General features: G+C 43.4%; 1 protein-coding gene across 1 annotated transcript in view; it reads right to left on the minus strand.

Moving 5' to 3' along the window:
• The window catches only part of IGF2R (insulin like growth factor 2 receptor), a 57,803-nt gene extending 46,497 nt beyond the window's left edge, over positions 1 to 11,306 (minus strand). Inside the window, exons 1-2 of the mRNA XM_086745616.1 lie at positions 11,128 to 11,306; positions 3,151 to 3,284 (exon numbers count right to left, since the gene is read on the minus strand). Of these exons, the coding sequence (XP_086601742.1) occupies positions 3,151 to 3,284; positions 11,128 to 11,270 (277 nt within the window). The 5' untranslated portion in view covers positions 11,271 to 11,306. The remainder of the gene's footprint in view (positions 1 to 3,150; positions 3,285 to 11,127) is intronic.
• Between the last annotated feature and the right edge of the window lie 6,534 nt (positions 11,307 to 17,840).

Consider the following 17,840-nt stretch of genomic DNA (forward strand, 5'->3'; position numbering starts at 1 on the left):
TGAGTGGAGTCATGCCAGCCCAGAAGAAGGGCAGCACAAACCAAACCTGTACATGCAGGCATGCACACAGGCTGAGAACCTGCAACAGCGGAGCATGTAAGCAGCACTGCAGTTCAGTGCCACCTTCCAGGCACCTGGAGGCTGTCAGTGGTTCATGTCTTCTATATTTCCTGGCACTCTTTTTATCAAAAGACTATCTTCGTGTTTTAAGACTTCTGGCACTGATGCTAACAAAGGTGTCATGCAGCCCTTGTAAACCTAAAGATATGTGCTACTTTGAAAGCAATACTTCTACTTATCACATCATTGCTTAGAAGATGCTGGCAAAGTATCCTCTTTTCTTCCCTAGATTAGCAGAAGGAAGCCAGCATGAGTTTCCAGTCAAAAGAGCTGTATATAGTAACAATATGCACACACGTTTTAAAACTCTCGTGTTATAAATGTGCACAGTTCTAAGCCCAAATTTAGCACAGAACTTACGGCAGCATCACCTGAGGATGTAGCTTAATGCTCTGTAAGCATTAGTTTTCTCTCAACTCTAAGAACACACTATATTGCTCTAAAACCTTCTAAGCTGCCTCCAATTTCCTCAGTTACAGCAATGTTCAAGAAAAATCAAGTTAAGCGAGTACATCGTGTTTATTACAGGCCAATATGCACGTTCTCCTCCCCTCTCCATGCTTAAAACTAGTTTGTGAACTTGCTAAAAGTTTTAGCAAGAATCTCTTCAGTGGCACATGACACAGAGCAAGATATCTCATGAACCATCGCCTCACACCATCAACCTTCCATGAGCTTCTTTCCAGGGCACCAGTTCTGCAACCATTTTTCCCATAACATCAAGCTCTCTTCAATGATCACTCATGTTCCTTTATGACTTTAGAGATGCATTCTTTCCACAAAGTATTACACTAAAATCAGCTAGTACAGCTTAGAAAAATTAGCACCAGATACTGCATATTACATAGTTCTAAATCACAAACACTGTCCACAAAACCCCTTGATCATTGACTCCATGATTCTAAGATTCTATGAAAGAGAAAGGCAATCATGGAAGACATCCCATCAGTTGTCCAGAAGACAGGGCATTTAGATGGTATGTCCAGTTCTTCTACTGCAGCTAGACAAAATGCACTTTTCACCACTCAGGTTAACAAACAGTTACAGTAATATCTACGCTTTTAATTTTAGTAGTAGTCCAGCTAAATGGCACTCGAGTCTCTAGGTGTCACACTAAATTAACCAAGCACCACGTCCTTACTGATGATCAAGAGCTAAGCATTTGCCTACACCTTGAAAACTTCTAAGGTCAATCAATGAAGTTGAAGAGCTTTTTCTAGGAGAGGCCTTTGGGGTTTCAACACCAGCACCGGTACATCACACTGACACACAGTTAACGCTAGCCACAGGCCTCCCTTGGATACAAACTGATCGCAGTCACAGAGCGTACAGCCTTACCCCTTATCAAAGCTGGGATCAAACAACAGAGCTAGCTCTGTAACTGTTGCCTCTTGCACAGCTGATATGTAAAAGCAAAACTATTGTTTGCAGACAAAGCTCCTTTCTGAAAGAAGGAAGAAGAGATCTAACTAAGCCTGTATTTGAAGAAATCTTACAGCTTAGCAAAGTTATCAGCTGGCAAATTGCCCTTCTTTCCCTAAATCAAAGTCCTTCAGCTGTACTCAGGTTTAACATACAAGTAACCTCATATCAGCTGGAATGCTTTAAGGCAGGTATGTAGCTTAGCTTCCAGGTATCTGGAATCTACACAGGGATTCTACACCTGCCCAGATGTGGATTAATGAGATTCCTCTTTTCTCATTAAGAGTGGGTTTTGGGATTTGTTTGGGTTTTTTTAAAAAAAAGAGGCTTGATAATTCATTAGCACGATCTCAACTCAGTATGATGGTGCTGAAGCTCCAACACAACTAGAGGCAGCACGATGAAGCATGGCAGGCATCACTAATAAGCCTCAGACTTACCATGAATGAGAACAAAACTTAGACAATTTGACCGATAAAACAAAGCAACACCGGGTCACAATCCTAGTAGTTTGTTTGAAAAGCACTGAATGACCACAGCCTGAAAACAAAGCATCTCTACAGTTAATGGAGAGGCGTGGGGAGAATGGCGGCTAACCAGCTGCTGTCCATCTGCATACAGGCAAGAATCATCTTCCTCCTCACCACTTTCCAGCAGTTCACCTCAAACACTTTTACTGAAGACTCACAGCTTCTCATCAGAGCTGTCTGCCAATGGAAGGCAAGATTGGCAAGCATGTTAAATTCAGACTTCAGATCTGCACCTCCTAAGAGGCAGTCTGAAGACAGCTATTGCCTTATTCTATTAGAAGTAACAATAGTCAACTATCAGAAAACCTCTTCATCAGTATTCATATATTGTTTCATTAGCTGAAGCACAGAAGCAACCTTGAAAGCCACAAGCATTCACGAAAATGAGCACATAAATACTGTTCCAAGCACAAGCTGCTTCCAGTGGATGAAACCACGTGTAAAGGAATATGCTAGTTTCACTTTCAGATTAGCATGCAGAAGTTCACCACTCCTCAGAGCACCAAGACCATCTGTGAACTACTAAAGCAGCCACTAGACTTGACACGTTTAACTGACAGCAGAGAACAGTACGTAATTGACTTCCTTTCTGTGTGTAACAACTTAGAGATGACATCCCAGAAGCTTAGCAATACTCCAAGACTGCATTACAGAGAGTAACCTGACTCTGAATAAGGAGACGATGTTACATCGGGCTAGGCTGTGATAGTTTAGAGCTGTAACTCAAGTTTTATCGTGTGTTCAGTATCAAGCTTCAAACAAGGCTGTGCACAGTGCATATCCCGCCACAGGTTGATGCACTTGTTTCTACTTGAGAGAGCCTTGCATAGTTTCACGCTAGAGTAGTTAACCAGACCATAAGTTTCACTGTCCTGTGAAGTTATTATCTGCAATCTGATCATGTCTTCCCAAACCTCCTCAGTAAATCTACAGCAGAATAAAGTTTTACACTGTTCTCAGGAGGAAAAAAAAAAAAAAAAAAAAATCTTTGCTAACATGTCAAACTTTGCAATAGTTATAAGACCACTCATTAACACAACTCTGAACCACCTACGAGGCAGGACGTTCATTTACTTACCCACAGACAGATAGGAATTCTTGTTGATGTCATATGCACAGACTGCACTTTGTCTTCCACACTCTTCAACACCAGAACATAAGTTTATTTTATAAAGCACATGCTTGTCTGCATCAATTGCTTCCCATGTGTAACTGAAAAGAAAAAAAAGAAAAAAAGCCTCTCAGCTGGTATTCACATTGTTTGCACCACCATCCTCTAGACGCCAGTCCCAGAATTAACTAAGTTATAAAGCTAAGAGCACCACTAACTCGAGTTTCGTATCTGTGTTCTATACACGTATGTACAAGAAATAATTGTTATTGCGTCGGGGCCAAGAACAAAACAAATTTAATCACTTGAGGAGCATACATCAGGCCCATTTTCCCCTTTCTTGAACACCCAACCACCCATTCTTCCCTATCTAATCTCTGTAAAGGCCACTCTAGCTAGGTATATCACAGGTGGTGAACTTTTTTTCCTTGAGAACCTGATAAACTGCTCAAACATCTTTGGCAGGCTGCAGACTACTGCACTTTATCAATGCCCTGTAACAGTGGCAGAAGTGCTAAGTCTAAGTGGAAGAGAGCAGCCAGCCACATCCTGCCCACCAGCAGCAGAGCCACCTAACTTCAGGGTCAAAATTGGGCTTGAGATTCTCACAGCATTCAGCCTGAAAGATGCTAATAATGCTTAACAGAGCCTGGATACACCTTTATTCATTTTTTTATATAATCTATATATCTATATACCTCTCAACATTGCACAGGCAGTTTCTTTCCTGAAGCTGGAAAGCAAGCAGAGCTACCCAGGAGAGACTCGGTGAAAGATCACAGTAGCTAGCTACAGCCATATCAGAAAGTCAGCTATCTAAAAACTGATAAAGGAACATGAAGCTCTGGTTAAACACAACAGGGAATATATCAGAGTAACAGAAGGAATAAATAAATAAATAAATAAATAAATAAATGCAGTGTAGTTAGAGGTAGAGCAAGGATTCGCTTCCCTCACAGCGAGCACTAAGTCTGTCATGAGATGGGGTCAGCCGCATGACACAGCACCCCGCAGTTTCGAGGCAGGCCCAGGTCAGCTCGTCTGGAGTCAGGACCTCTTTAAGACAGCCTGGCTTACTAGCACAGCGCTGTTGCCAAGCTCTGCTAAAAAGGCACAGCTCAGTAAACATTTGCTGTCTGCCTGAGATGACACCTGAGCTACACCTCTTCGGGCGCTGGAGGCAGCCTGCAGCCTCTGGACAGTATTGATTTTTGCAATGTAAGAGAGTCCTCAGCTTTCTTTCTATCCCAACTGGAAAATTCAGTAGGATTTAACACAGAGTCATCACATCAGCAAACAGAGGACAGCACAGTGACTCATTAGGTATTCACATTATTTACAGCTCACACTGGGTTTAATGCATCTGTCTGACCCACAGGACCATTTGTTTTATCTACAGATTAGTACCAAATCCAGCAAGGGAGCTCAACTCTCCCCTCTCGGCTATAAAGAAATTAGCAGTTGACCAGAAGCTTCGCCAGAAGGTTTGTTCGCCTTAATCTCTAGCTCACAGGCGTTGCACCACTCGACATTATCACACCCCAGATTACCCCAGAAGGAGAACCCACTCTTGTTCCATTCTGAAGCCAAATCCCTGGGTGAGGATGGGGCAACAGCAGTTCAGCTACTTTACTCTAGATTTTGAATCCTAACTCCTCTCAAATCCAGTGCATCCTATTTCTAATCAAAGAGCCAGCAGTAAGGCATTTTCTGTTTAATTACTGACTACAGGGTTCTTTGCTTCCCTGTACTACAGCAGCCTTATTAATTTCAGTCTGCTAATGGTTGGAACAAGTTAGGGACAAGTACAAGACAGTTCTCTCTGCAAACTGAAAAAAAAAAATTATATCCTGATTATATTGGGATATAAAGACTCAAATACAACAATATAAGGCCAAAAAAATAACTTACCAGGTACCAAGTCATACCTAAAACACCAATAAAATTACTTTTTAATTGGATTAAAGAACTGTGTCTCAATCCTAGACATACACTTGTCATTTTTCTTTCCTCATAAGCAGACAGAGCTGACATTTTACAATCATACTGATTAGTATTCTGAGCCAGTTTCTTGCATTTCTGAAGCGGATAAAGACAATCCCAATGCGGGATGGTGATGAGAATTAAGCTACAGTACAGAATAACCCAAGTTCACCAATGGAAGAAAGCTTGACAACACACAATCACACACACACAAAAATTTAGAAGAACCTGACTGTAGGTTCAAGGGATTAAGTCTAAAGCCGGTTTTACCTCCAGGAGAAAATGCATTTCTATCAAAATAGTTTCTCCACAATGAAGCTCCAGAAAATGAGCATTTCACTGAAAAATTCCCAAGGGCTCCAACACTCTTTTTCGACTGGTTTTGGGAGACAACAAAAAGGTAACATACAATACTAAGGCACAAAGTTTTTCTTCAGTATAGGGGTTTATTTATAGAACTTGCAAATTAAAATCTGTTTGTGAACTGAATGAGAATCTAAGTCCTTCACACAACAGAATTATCACTCTGTGAGAGATTAAGGGTTTTGCTTTCCCAGTTCCATGTTATGAAACAGAGGAAACCAACATCTTCGAGTCAGGTTATCCACATGCCAGAAGCAAAAGAGAAACAAGATGAGCAGCTTACAAAACAGAAGCAAAGCAGCCACCAAAGCCAGCCCTCACCTCCGCCCTTTCACAGGGCCCTGAACAGGGAAGGCTGAAGAGTCCTTCAAAACAGTTCACAGAAAGGAAATAAGAAATCCCATGTTTAATTGTGTTCCAAACCACAACTTCAGTGGCACACAAAAATGAAAATCTGATGCAGTTTCAGAGTAGTATTAGTTCAAAGAAAATTCAAGGGACTTTTTTTTAAATGGGTGGGAGGAGCAGGGAAGAATTTATTCACTGGGTGTAACAGCAGGCTGGATATAGCCTAAGCAGCTGTTCTCATCAGAGAGATGCAAAATACACTTTCACAGTAAAAGCAAGAATTACTCCTCTCACAAGTAAGACTCCTGGCATTCAGTCAGTGCCTGGGAATAGTTTCAAGTTGCATGTGCTCTACTTTCCAATAAGATACAAGCTGACCTCTCTGCTGCATCCCATAATGGAAACAATCTGTTGGCAACACATCACCCTATCCTGACCACCGGTGAGCCACGCAGACTGGCTTCCTCCAGCCGCTCGGCACTCACCTCCACCAGCGGTGATACCTCATTTAATTACCCCCTTGCCAGGGCCAGTCAAATTTATCTTGTTTGAAGGGCTTAAGCTATCTCAGATTCAATGCAGTTGAACTAGTTTAGGGAGCTGTTATACCAACAGCTTTAAAAAGCAACCACCTTGGTCATGGGGTGGGGTGTGATGCACTCTCTATCCAGGGGGCTCAATACAGCTGCTACTGTGCAGATTACACCACTCAAACAGCCATTTCTGGTGCCATTCAAGATCTGGGCTCAAACACAGCCCCTGCCTTGATTAAAACTGTCTAACAGTTATTTTGGCTGAAATCACATGATGCCCGTTTCCAGATAAACCCAGACGTGAACTATCCCACAGTTAAAGAGGCCTGAAACATGCACTCACATCAACCTGCCAGGGCAGGCTCTCCTCCTCTTTGTCCTCCCCTGCAGAATGTTGGCCTCACAGACTGCCCTCTCTCAAAATTAACTCAGCAAAAACAACAGGTGCGTGCGCATGTGTGTGGAGAGGGGACTGAGCCCGGTCGGCTCCCAGTCTGGCTTGCAGCTGTTTCTGGCCATGCCCCAGCAGCAGCAGGCAGGGAATGAGGGAGGATCCCTTGCTGGAGGCAGCACCAACCCAGGCCACTATCAAAAGCAGTTGTGCAAGCAAGGTCCAAACGAGTTACTGGGAATAACTTCGCCTGCAGGTCAGCCTTTCCAGCTACCAGCTTTGTTTTTAAAACACTGAAGCGACAGCAGAAAAAGAAAATTAAACTACTTTTCGGCAAGACATAAGATCAAAAGAGCGCTCTACATTTTTTGACAAAGCAAAGAAGGAAGTCATGGAAAAAAACCAACATGAGAAAGGGAAAAGGGATATGAGCATTAGCGAGTCTAGTTTGCCATGTGAACCAGTAGCTCAGGCACTGAGGTCAGAGAAGGCGCAGGTGGCTAACGGCTGTCACAGCTCGCGAGACCCCACGCCAAACCCACTTTGAAGTCTGAGCACTAGTGAACCACTTCGAAAGCAACAAAGCACCAGGAAGACTATTGCTACCATTCTCATAACCACACTCAAGTTTTTGGTTCTCAAACTCTTACCCAAGGGATGACTGCTAGGAAGAAGAGAACACCCTGCTCCAAAGAGCTGTGAAGCATAGTTACAAAGAAACACACCTTTGCTCTCTGGGAAAGTGGCTCATTTTGCGGAAGGGGCATTACACAGACCACCCAGCAGAGACAAGGCAACCTATACCCACGAAGTTGGAAAGAAGATCCGTATGTGGTCATGCATCCACATAATTTTGTGCCCAGCAGCTCTTCAGCTGTTAGAACACTGCAGAGATAAAACTGAACATCTTTATGAGCAGGTTCAACCAGCACGATCATTGGTAGACAAGCTCAAGAACAATTTCCAGGATGAGGACTTCAAATTTGAAGCTAGCATCTCAGAGCCACTACTTGCCAGAGAAACGATTATTAGGTGTGGCTAAGATTTTAGTACAAATACGTATGGTAAAGAAACTTCTATGTGAAAGCAAGTTCTCCTTACAGAAAACGAGAGCTTGAGTGGCACAAGGTATTGAGCTATCGCTATGCTTCAAGAGCTTTTTAATGCATCCCTGCTCATGCTTAGCTGTGCTTTAGCTTACCCGTCACCTTTTACAACCATCGTGCATGCTGCATGTCTTCAGGCAAGTTTTCCTGCATATGCATCATGCGTTAATAGCCTTACAGTTACACCACAAGCTGTTCAGCTTTCTCCATCAGAAAGACATTTGGTCTTTCATGCTACACTCTAAACCACATCTACTACATCATTTCACAGAACGCTTAAGAAAAGAGATAGCAATTTGAAGTTCAAGTACGCAAGAGCTATAGGAAGCTCATGTGCCGAGAAACCACACTCAAACCATTATAATGGCAGCTTCCCAGCCATGTGAAGCAACCATGTGCATGTGCAAATAAGTCCAGTAAAGCACTTCATAGAGCTGAGCAAGCTCACCTAAACAAAGGTCACCTCTCTGTACTCAGCTTCTTCACTGAGGCTAAGCTGAGCACTAAACTCAGGGTTTCCAACGGCAAACAAGAGCACGGTTGTGGTTTCATGATAACGGCTGAAAAGACAGGGTTTGAGTAGAGCTATACATACAGTCACCGGCAGAAGCTGCATTAGTAAAAACTGCAGCATTAAATGTAAATGAGACTTGGCTGACAACCCCCAGATTGGAAATTCTGCATAATAGCAATCCTGTGACGTAGAGCAGTCCAAGGAGTTTTCCTTCCACTCACGAGTCTAAAAGTTATAGAAGTTATGCACCAACTCCTATCCTTACAGGGGACATAAAAACATTACCTGTCATCAAATAATCTGTGATCCAGGGTAGATTATCAGGCAAAACAGCACACAGAGGACATAGTTTGTATTTGATGCTCTACCATCACACTGAAACATTTCCTGCAATTTTTTTAGAGGGGAAGGGAAGTTTTACAGTAACTTCCCTGATGTAACATGGAAGATGAACCCAAACTGTCAAGCTTTCTTCTGTTTTTGAAGCAGATGGATTTCAAGAACAGTTCACAAAATTAACTCTAACTCCAGAATTTGTTTCTCCTGTGTTGTCACATGAAAAATGCAAGAAGAAGAAAAGAAAAGAAGGAAAGAGACCAAATTGACAAGTAACTTCCTATATCCAACCAGCTCCCTATATTCCTTTCCAGGTGCTCATACTGCAGCAATCCTGCAGACACCTCTACAAAGAGAAAAAGAAAATTTCAACTGCAAGTCACATGACAGCAGTCAGCTGTCAGAATACACAAGAACGAAGGAGAAAGCATGACAAAACCAGTCACTACAGGCCATGACACTTGACAAGTTTCAGAGAATGAAAGCTTTTCTTCTTTCCTCAGACTGTCCAAGTGTGCCAGCAGTAAGGCTACATAAAACAAGCAACGAAAACCACTAACTCAAGTTTAAGTAGCACCATGCCGCAGTTCTTGCGCAAAACAGTTTTGACAACTTTCCTCCTCCCTGCAAGACAGCTTTCCTAACCTGGGTATCATTCTATTCGTATTTAAGGGAGAGTCAGTGCCTCTTCCAACCCCCAACATTTTCCATCTTTGTCCAACTTTTGACATTCACACATCAGATGCCGAGGCTCCTGCAGCTTCACCAGCCCTATTATGACACACAAATTCAGGATACCGTTTTCTTAAGAGTTGTAAAACAAATCAAAACCTTGTCTTAAGGCAGCGCAAAAATAGGTTGGTCAGGGACTTGTCCTGCACACCCATGTTCTATATTTTGGCTGAGACATCAGCCAATAACACAAGTGTGTACATTACCTACCTGCATCATCCCCCACTTGGCAGCTTTTCTGCGACTGTGCCTGAGACGACACTTCACCATGGATCTCCATGGCATCTTTCCACCCGTCAGACTGCAACTTCCTGGGTTTTTTCCTTTACCAGTTTCTAGATTATGAGGCATAAGTCCCTCAAAGCAGTTTTTTCCACCAAGGCACAACAACAAGCAGATGTTTTTGAAGCAGCTCATCTTAAAAGGAAAATTGCCGATTACGCTATCTATTCACAATTTATTTTTCACTTGCTAATAACAAAAGGAAACTAGCTTAAGTAATTTGTATCCAAAAAGAGCCTGCATGTCTCTCAATGGCACTCCCAAATATTCCTCTAGTCCCAGACATGCAACAAAACCAAGACAGACATTGCCAGGACTTAACGCTATTCTCAAAATAGAAACTGCTTGAAAATCAAGTCATTAAGGGTAGCGGTTTTTTTTAAGAAAAAGAAAATCCGTCGAGTCAGAAGAGCTAAATTGCCTCCAGAAGCCACACAATAGTTTCTCATTTCTGTTTCACTTCTACAATTAGAGTGATCATCTGACAAAAACATTTTTTGCCACCCTCACAGGTTAATCTTGCAAGCAAACCTACTTTTTCCCTTTTTCAGCATTTAACAGTATCACACCCCAGATTCCACCAGGAGAGCCCTTTCCCTCACTGACGCAACCTCTGCCCTGAGTGCTACATTCACTGCGTTACGCTGGTGCCTGCCCAGTGCCACTGCTCGAGATGACATATTCCTGTAAGTACCACTGCGTATTCTGGTTAAATAATGAAGAAACAAAGACTAGCAAGATAATGCTGCCAGATAAAACCCGTAGCTGAATTCAGAGTAGGAACATGCCGAAACATGAAACACAGCACCATTTCCACATAGCAGTTCTCGTTTCTCAAAACCTTCTTTACTCTTTTGTAGGTAACTTAACAGAATCTGACAACGTCCCTAGTAAAAAGAAGAATATCGAGCAATGACCCCTCCAAATTATTCTGAGTTTTTTCACACTATAACGGACACAGCAGTCCCGACCACTGGCGCCCCGCACACAGCCAAGTCTCCCCATCTTCTCACCTGCAACCTTCAGGTACCTGCAAGGCAGCCGGGCGACGAGGTCCCACCGGGGACCCACTGCGCCACGCCGCCGGCCAGCCCGCACCCCTCAGTCCGCCCCCTACACCCACCAACCTCCCGCGACCCCGCTCCTGTGCCCCGGAACACCCAACGCCCGCCGGCCTACCCCTCACCGAGGGCAGACCAAACGCTCTGGCGCACAGGGCCCGCCCCGCCGAGCCCCGGGGCTGAGCTCCCCGCACTCCCCGTTCCCGCACAGGCGGCCCCGCGGGAGGCGGGAGCCAACAGAGTCACCGGGAGACCTCCCCTCCCCCGCCTCGCCCCTCTCCCGCCGGCCGCCCACCTGCACAGCTCCCGGTAAGGGTCGCTCAGGGCCGCGGCGGCCCCGCCGCCTCCCCCCGGCCCACAAGACAGCGAGAAGAGGACGAGGAGGAGCGGGGCGAACGCGGCGGCGCGGGGCCGCGGCGGCGGTGCCCTGGGTGCCATCAGCGCGGGCTGGGCCGGGCCGGGCCGTGCCGGGCGGACGGGGCTGCCCCGGGACATCAGGCGGCGGCGCCGACCCAGCGGCGGCGTCATGTGACTCTCCCGCCCCCTCCCCGCTCAGGTGACGGCCGCCATGTGCGGGCGCGGCGCTCACGTGACGCGCCCCTTCCCCCCTGCCGCCGCCGGCTGGGCGGTGCCGCCCCCTGCTGGAGCGGAGGTCCGACCCGGTGCGGGGCGGCCGCCGTGTGCAAGGCACTGAGCGGCAGGGCGGGCGGGCCGGGGAGGCGCCATTTGGGAAAAGTTAAACGCGGGTTTAAATCTCAAAACGTGCGGCGAAGCCTTGGCTTGCACAAGGCCGCGTCAGAGGGACGTGGAAGAGGGGCTGTCCCACCGCCTCTGCCTCCTAAGGCTGGGAAGAGCCAGCAGGCCATGTGCCACAGGTTATTTCCAGGATTTAGCAAATTTTAACGGGGGACTTAGCATTTAATTTTCATGAAACTGCAGTTAAGAAGAAAAGCACCCTTGAGAGTGCAAAGAGGTGTAATGGTGAAAAGAGTGAAAGAAAAATAACAATTACACTCACCAAACAGACAGCTGTCTCACTTGTGTGAAGAAATCCTGTTCACTAATTATGGATGCTTTCCCAAAGTCATTTGCACAAAGAAATGCGAAAGGCCTACAACGGAAATAGTTTCTATTTTTCTTGCCCTGTTCCCTGGCATCCAAAGGAATAAGGCAGCCCTGAAGATCTGCCTCTGCGGCAGTTTAACCTGCGCCCAGGCTGCTGTCGGCTGCTGCTGGCCTCCTCCTTTCTCTCCATTACGTATTCAACATCCCTCCGGTTCAGTAGCAACAGTTCTTCTGCAACAGGGCAGTCAGCTGGTCAAAGATGCCGATCTGGCTGAAAACTAACGCACCTTTTTGATTGTTCTAGGTGAGTTTTCAGCGGTATCTGTTGCCTGACCTGCTTGGCTCACTGCGTACCTGCACAAACGCCGACACCAGCTCAAGAAGGGGGACAGGAAGACTCAGCTGGCACTGCGGGGGGAGGAGGCCCCAAGTAAGATCAGTTTTAGCTGCTGTGAGATTTCACCGGACCAGAAAAGCCAGGAGGCACAGCTCCAGTCCAGCTAATGGCTCCCCACTGCCACGTGTGGCCTCAGACCTGGGTCCCCTCTGCCTGTCCTCCTGCACACAATGTGCTGGTACTTGTGTGAGGCTGCTCTACTCAATTCAACTCATTAGTCCAACAGAAAAAAAAAAAATCACCTGCTGCAAAAAAGGGAATAATTTTCTGCTGGCTCAGCAGCTGTAGTAGCTTAGTGGAGTGATGAATCCTGGTACAAAGGCAGAGGAGGAAGAGGAGGCAGTTAAAGCAGGAAGAAGACCACATTGGTAGGTCTGTTAAACTGTAGTAGCAACTTAGCTTTTAGAGTTATCACAGCCTAACCTAATAGCAATGTTCTCAGCTGATGAAGAGAGGAAGACTTTCAGTCTTTATGCTGGAAAGAGCTGTGACATGAAACAATAATCAGTCTATCTTTGCTTGGAACGTAAGAAAATAAATAAATGAAAAAGACTGGGTAAATGCTGTTACTCTTGGCAGTTTTCTTTTACTAGATGATGCATTCTTGCCAACTCTTGCTCTTTTGTTTTAGCCTTCAGTGGATTCCTTAAAGTTCCAAATCTGATTACCCAAGAATCCTAGTTGTCTGCTTTCAAGACTCTAACCTGTATAGTTTAAAGGCTCAAAAGAACACAAAAGCAGTAGACTAAAGGAATACCAAGTTTATTATTTCTGTGGTTATGTTTCTTAAACTTTTCTGCTCTGCTGGCAGTACCAGCGTCACTGACTCTAGACAGAGCCGTGCAAATACATTAGACTTACTGGTAAATTCTGTCTCTGCTTACGAAATTTAGTTAAACATGTATTGACCAGAAAATTCACTGCAGATGTACTGTACCTTCTGATCTGATAAGCTACCTGAGTTTCTGCAAATAGAGCTTTATTCCTGAAGTGATCTTTGTGTACATTTAAGCATGTGAGTGACTCCACTGAAGACAGTGTGACTGCTTACCTTTTTAACATTAAGAATGCGTATAAAGATCTGCAGTGTCAGGGCCTGGCAATGTATAAACAATCAATTTCAGTTATCTGATAAGAGCTAATACAAAGGTTTTCACTGGCAAAAGAATGAAGAAGTTTATATGAGTTGTTAAATTCTTCATTCTGCATACTGCTTTGTATGCGTAGGCCCCTGTATTCGCACAAGGCTCGGAGACTTCAGAGCAGTTTCTCTGCATACAGAGAAAAGTATGTGAACAGCCACCTAACAAGAAGGAAAGAAATTGCAACATCAGAAAAAAAAAATCCCTATTAGAAAGGAGAAAAACCAGAAATTCTACTTTCATCTGCAGTACTAATACGTATGCATTAACCTAACAATGAATCAAAGTTGCAAGACAGCAAGGATAGCTGTGGAGCTGCATAAATACTGAAATATACATTGCAAATACAAATACATTTTAAAAAATTATAAGATAAAAATTTGCAGATTCCAATCCTGTGCAAAGCATGCAGATTCCAGTCCTGTGACTGTCCATTTTCTATATATTTTACTTAATTTTTATAATCTGAGGGATCCCGTGTTTAAAGCTAAGTATATGCATAAAACTTGTCGGGAGCTATGTGTCAGTCATTTTTGTATCCTAAATTATGTTTTGCAAATAGGCAGGAATGCTTCATTCTGAGTATTGTTTATAAATAATAATTTAAGTATTTACCACCTATGTTTAATGATATTGGCATCTCACCTAACCGGTGAGACAGTGTTAAAATATTCTGAAATGTAATCTTATAATCTTACCTTTTCCTTTTCTTCAGGAGAGGCTCAGCACGATGACTGCTAGTTACGTTGCAGTAAGTCCCAGTATACCCGAAACTCATGCTGAAACTTCCAACTTATGGATGGTTATCGGTAGGCACTGATCATGAATCGGTGGTGAATACGTAGGTCCTCTAGGATTCTTCCTTGCAGCTCACCAAGTGTCAAAAGTCACATCATTTCATGATGTTCTAATTCACACTCTTGCTCCATGTGGCCGGTATCAGCTGTGCAGTACAGGCTGGCTGAGAGGCAGCCTACTGTTATTGTCTCAGTTCTCTTTAACGCTCATGTCTGATTTCTGTCTTTTCAATAAATAGGAACAAAAAGTCTTTCAGAATCCAGAGCTGGTTTTACATTTGATTGTGGGAAATTTTTTTCTCCAGTGAGGTCTGGCCAATTTATTTCTAGCTGTCTGTAAGCTACACTATAATAAAATAATTATTTTTATAGTTTGTGAAAACTTCAAAAGGCTCTTCCATGGAGCCATACTGTTCTTCAGAAAGCACAAAGACCTTGCTCACTGGGTTATTCTCTCTTCTTTCCCTTTGTCTTGCTCACTGCACCTAAACTTCAGTCTTCCTAATCTGACACCCATTGCTGTTATTTCTGAATGTTCCTTGTTCTTTTTTCTGCTCATTCAGTCTTTCACCATTTCTCCAATTCTTTCTACTACTTCTCTGTTCCACTTCTACTCTTCCCTATTTCTTTCTCTCTAGCATTTTTCAAAGGCAAGCTCTTGATAAGAGTTACCTCCTGATTTGTTACGATGAGTTATCCTGCTTTATAACAATTTAAAATAAGACTGTTGAGGAAAAACGTGCCTGATGACCTTGTTTTGCAGACTTAGGTTTAGTCTTCCCAGTGCAGTTAGAGAGATAATAATGACATTTCTTAATCTAGCTGATATTGTTCAATGAAACTGTAAAAGAATATCAACTTTGTCTAAGTACGTTGACTTTGTTTGAAATCTTTGTCTTGTTGGGAAGGTCTTTACATGCTGTACTGGGTGTATGCACTGGAAAGGGCACTGTTTTCTACTATGGCTTAGAAGATTAGAAGATGGCCCTAGTCAAATCCGCCCTTGAGTCATTGCCTAAGCAAGTCTGTAGCAGCTTTTCTGTATTCCTCAATCTCTTTTCACATCTTTGGTCTAGCTTTCAAGGAATGTGACTCTTGGCTATTTATGCTTGGGTCAGAACTCAATATTTTATAATGATGAAGGATCTGATTCACCAGGTAGGGCCTAGGTTACTTGGTGGACTTGCACCAAGTAGAGCAAGAACTGTAAAATACAGACCACTTTACCAGGGTAAACCAATGGTACTTTCATTATCTCCGACATACCTATAGAAGCTTTTCTTGTTGCCCTTGATGTCCCTGGCAAGATTTAATTCTATCAGGGCTTTAGCTTTCCTAACCTGATCCCTGGCTGCTCAGACAATTTCTCTGTATTCCTCCCAGGCTACCTGTCCTTGTTTCCACCCTCTGTACGCTTCTTTTTTTTTGTGTTGGAATTTGTCCAGGAGCTCCTTGTTCATCCATGCATGCCTGCTGGCATTTTTGCCTGACTTCCTCCTTGTTGAGATGCATCACTCCTGAGCTTAGAGGAGGTGATCCTTGAGCATGAACCGGCTTTCTTGGGTCCCTTTTCTCTCCAGGACTTCATCCCATGATATTCGACTGAGCAGATCCCTGAGGAGGCCAAAGCCTGCTCTCTTGAAGTCCAGGGGAGTGAGCTTGCCATGCTCCCTCCTCACTGCCCTAAGGATCTCAAACTCCGCCATTTCATGAACACTGCAGGGGTCACATCCCCTACCAGCCCCTCCTTGTAGTCTCAATGTGAGTTGCAGCTCAGCATAGAAGGATGTGATAATGGGAGAGGATAATGTCCTGCTCCCTCACCTAGAGTAGCTGAAAACAGTTGTGATTCCTCTGCTGTCAGAAGGGCAAGCTAGTACAAGATATGTAAAGACCACTTGCCATGGCAAAAAGCTGCAGGTATCTGTTGTGGAGCTGAAATGAATAAATGAAGACTTACTGCCCCATCATGTTGTATTTTTATTCTAAGACAATAAGAAACTTTTCTTTTTCTAATTCAGGACTTATTTCGCCTAATTTGTTAGTACTACGTATGGTAATAAGTTGTCATCTGTTCCATCTTGATTGTCACAAGGTAGCTGATAAATTTCTGGTTTGCTTCATTTTTTCCTGGCTCTGTGTAGTGTAACTTCTTTCCCTTGTAACTGAAGGACACTAGAATGAAAATGGCATCTTAAGCATCACACTTAAAAATTAACAAACTTCATACACAGCAGAGAAATTACCAGATCAGTTTTGTTTAAAGCATCAAGGCTCAACCTACATTTTCTTTCTTCATATTCCTCTCAGGGGAAAGAAGCTATGCAAGACATTTCTTGCATAATGTGCTATTTGTGGAGGACTAAAATATGTGGTATAATTTATTCAGTTGATTCTTCTATCACCCTGTCTGGCTAGAATATCTTTATCTATTCTGTCCATGTATACACGTGTCTTCATAGCCACGTTCATAAATATGTTTACGCCAATATTAAATGTCTTCTAGATATGCATTTTATTTCCATTACATTTGTCTGTAAAACATTATAAGACATCTGAAGAAGAAGAATAGGAAATAAGGTTACATATAAATGCATTTAGGAGAAAAGGAACAATCTGTTTCTTTAATAATAGATACCACATTTCCCTGTGTGTTTTATATTCAGTAGTTGCTGAAGGAGATAGGGTAGAGAAAAATAAATATCAATAGCAGTGTATATATGAAGGCCTAGTTAAGCCATTACAGGATTAATGCCAAATAACAATATTGTATAAATGGTTCAATTAAAGATTCACGTTAGCTTATAGTAATAGAGTGCCCATGTAGATCACAAGACAAAAAAAAAAGAGATCTCCAAACTGCACTGTTTTAAATCTGTGATATCTCCACCTGAGTCAGTGGAAGTAAACCGGATTTTCCTTACATTTTTTTTTCAGACAGAACCTGAGTTAAGTGAACAGAACACACACAAATATGATAGTGAATATGCTAAGAAATATGCATCGGATTGACATGGAATGACAACTGTCTTGAAGAGTACTGACATGAAATTTAAAGGTATGATAAATGTTGTAATGGGGAAGGAAATCTTACAGTTCACCATTACTGAAGTGAATAAAAACTGTGGTGGAAAATTTACCTGTGATAAATATTGTTATTTCCTTAGCGGCTAAAATAATGTTAGGAAATACCAGCCCAAACGATTCTATGAATACTATGTATGTTCTCTCCCAAAATAGGATTGAAGGCATGTGCCACGCAAGAAATAGTTTTCTGTGTGCATTATTTGCCTTAACTTTCATCTTCACAGTGTTCCAGTGTGCACTCCAGCCTCAGAGCATGTCCTCTGAAAAAGGCATTGGAGGACCTGCTGCTTTCTGATGTTTTAGCACCAATTCGTATTTGAAAGCCTTCAGTAAAACTACTTGGAGGGATTTTCTGCATCTTTTCTTCTTCCTGCTCCATATGAAGCAATGATGAGGAGACTGACACTGTGTCTGATGATGGGCAGTGGTATTGAAAGCTTGTTCTGTCTGTCTGCCAGTGTTTTGTTACCTTAGTGCTACAGGAGGTACGTGATCTCATGAGCGTGGCCAAGAAAGGAAG

Source organism: Chlamydotis macqueenii, chromosome 3 (assembly GCF_036417535.1).
Source record: "Chlamydotis macqueenii isolate bChlMac1 chromosome 3, bChlMac1.mat, whole genome shotgun sequence".
Taxonomy (NCBI): Eukaryota; Metazoa; Chordata; class Aves; order Otidiformes; family Otididae; genus Chlamydotis; species Chlamydotis macqueenii.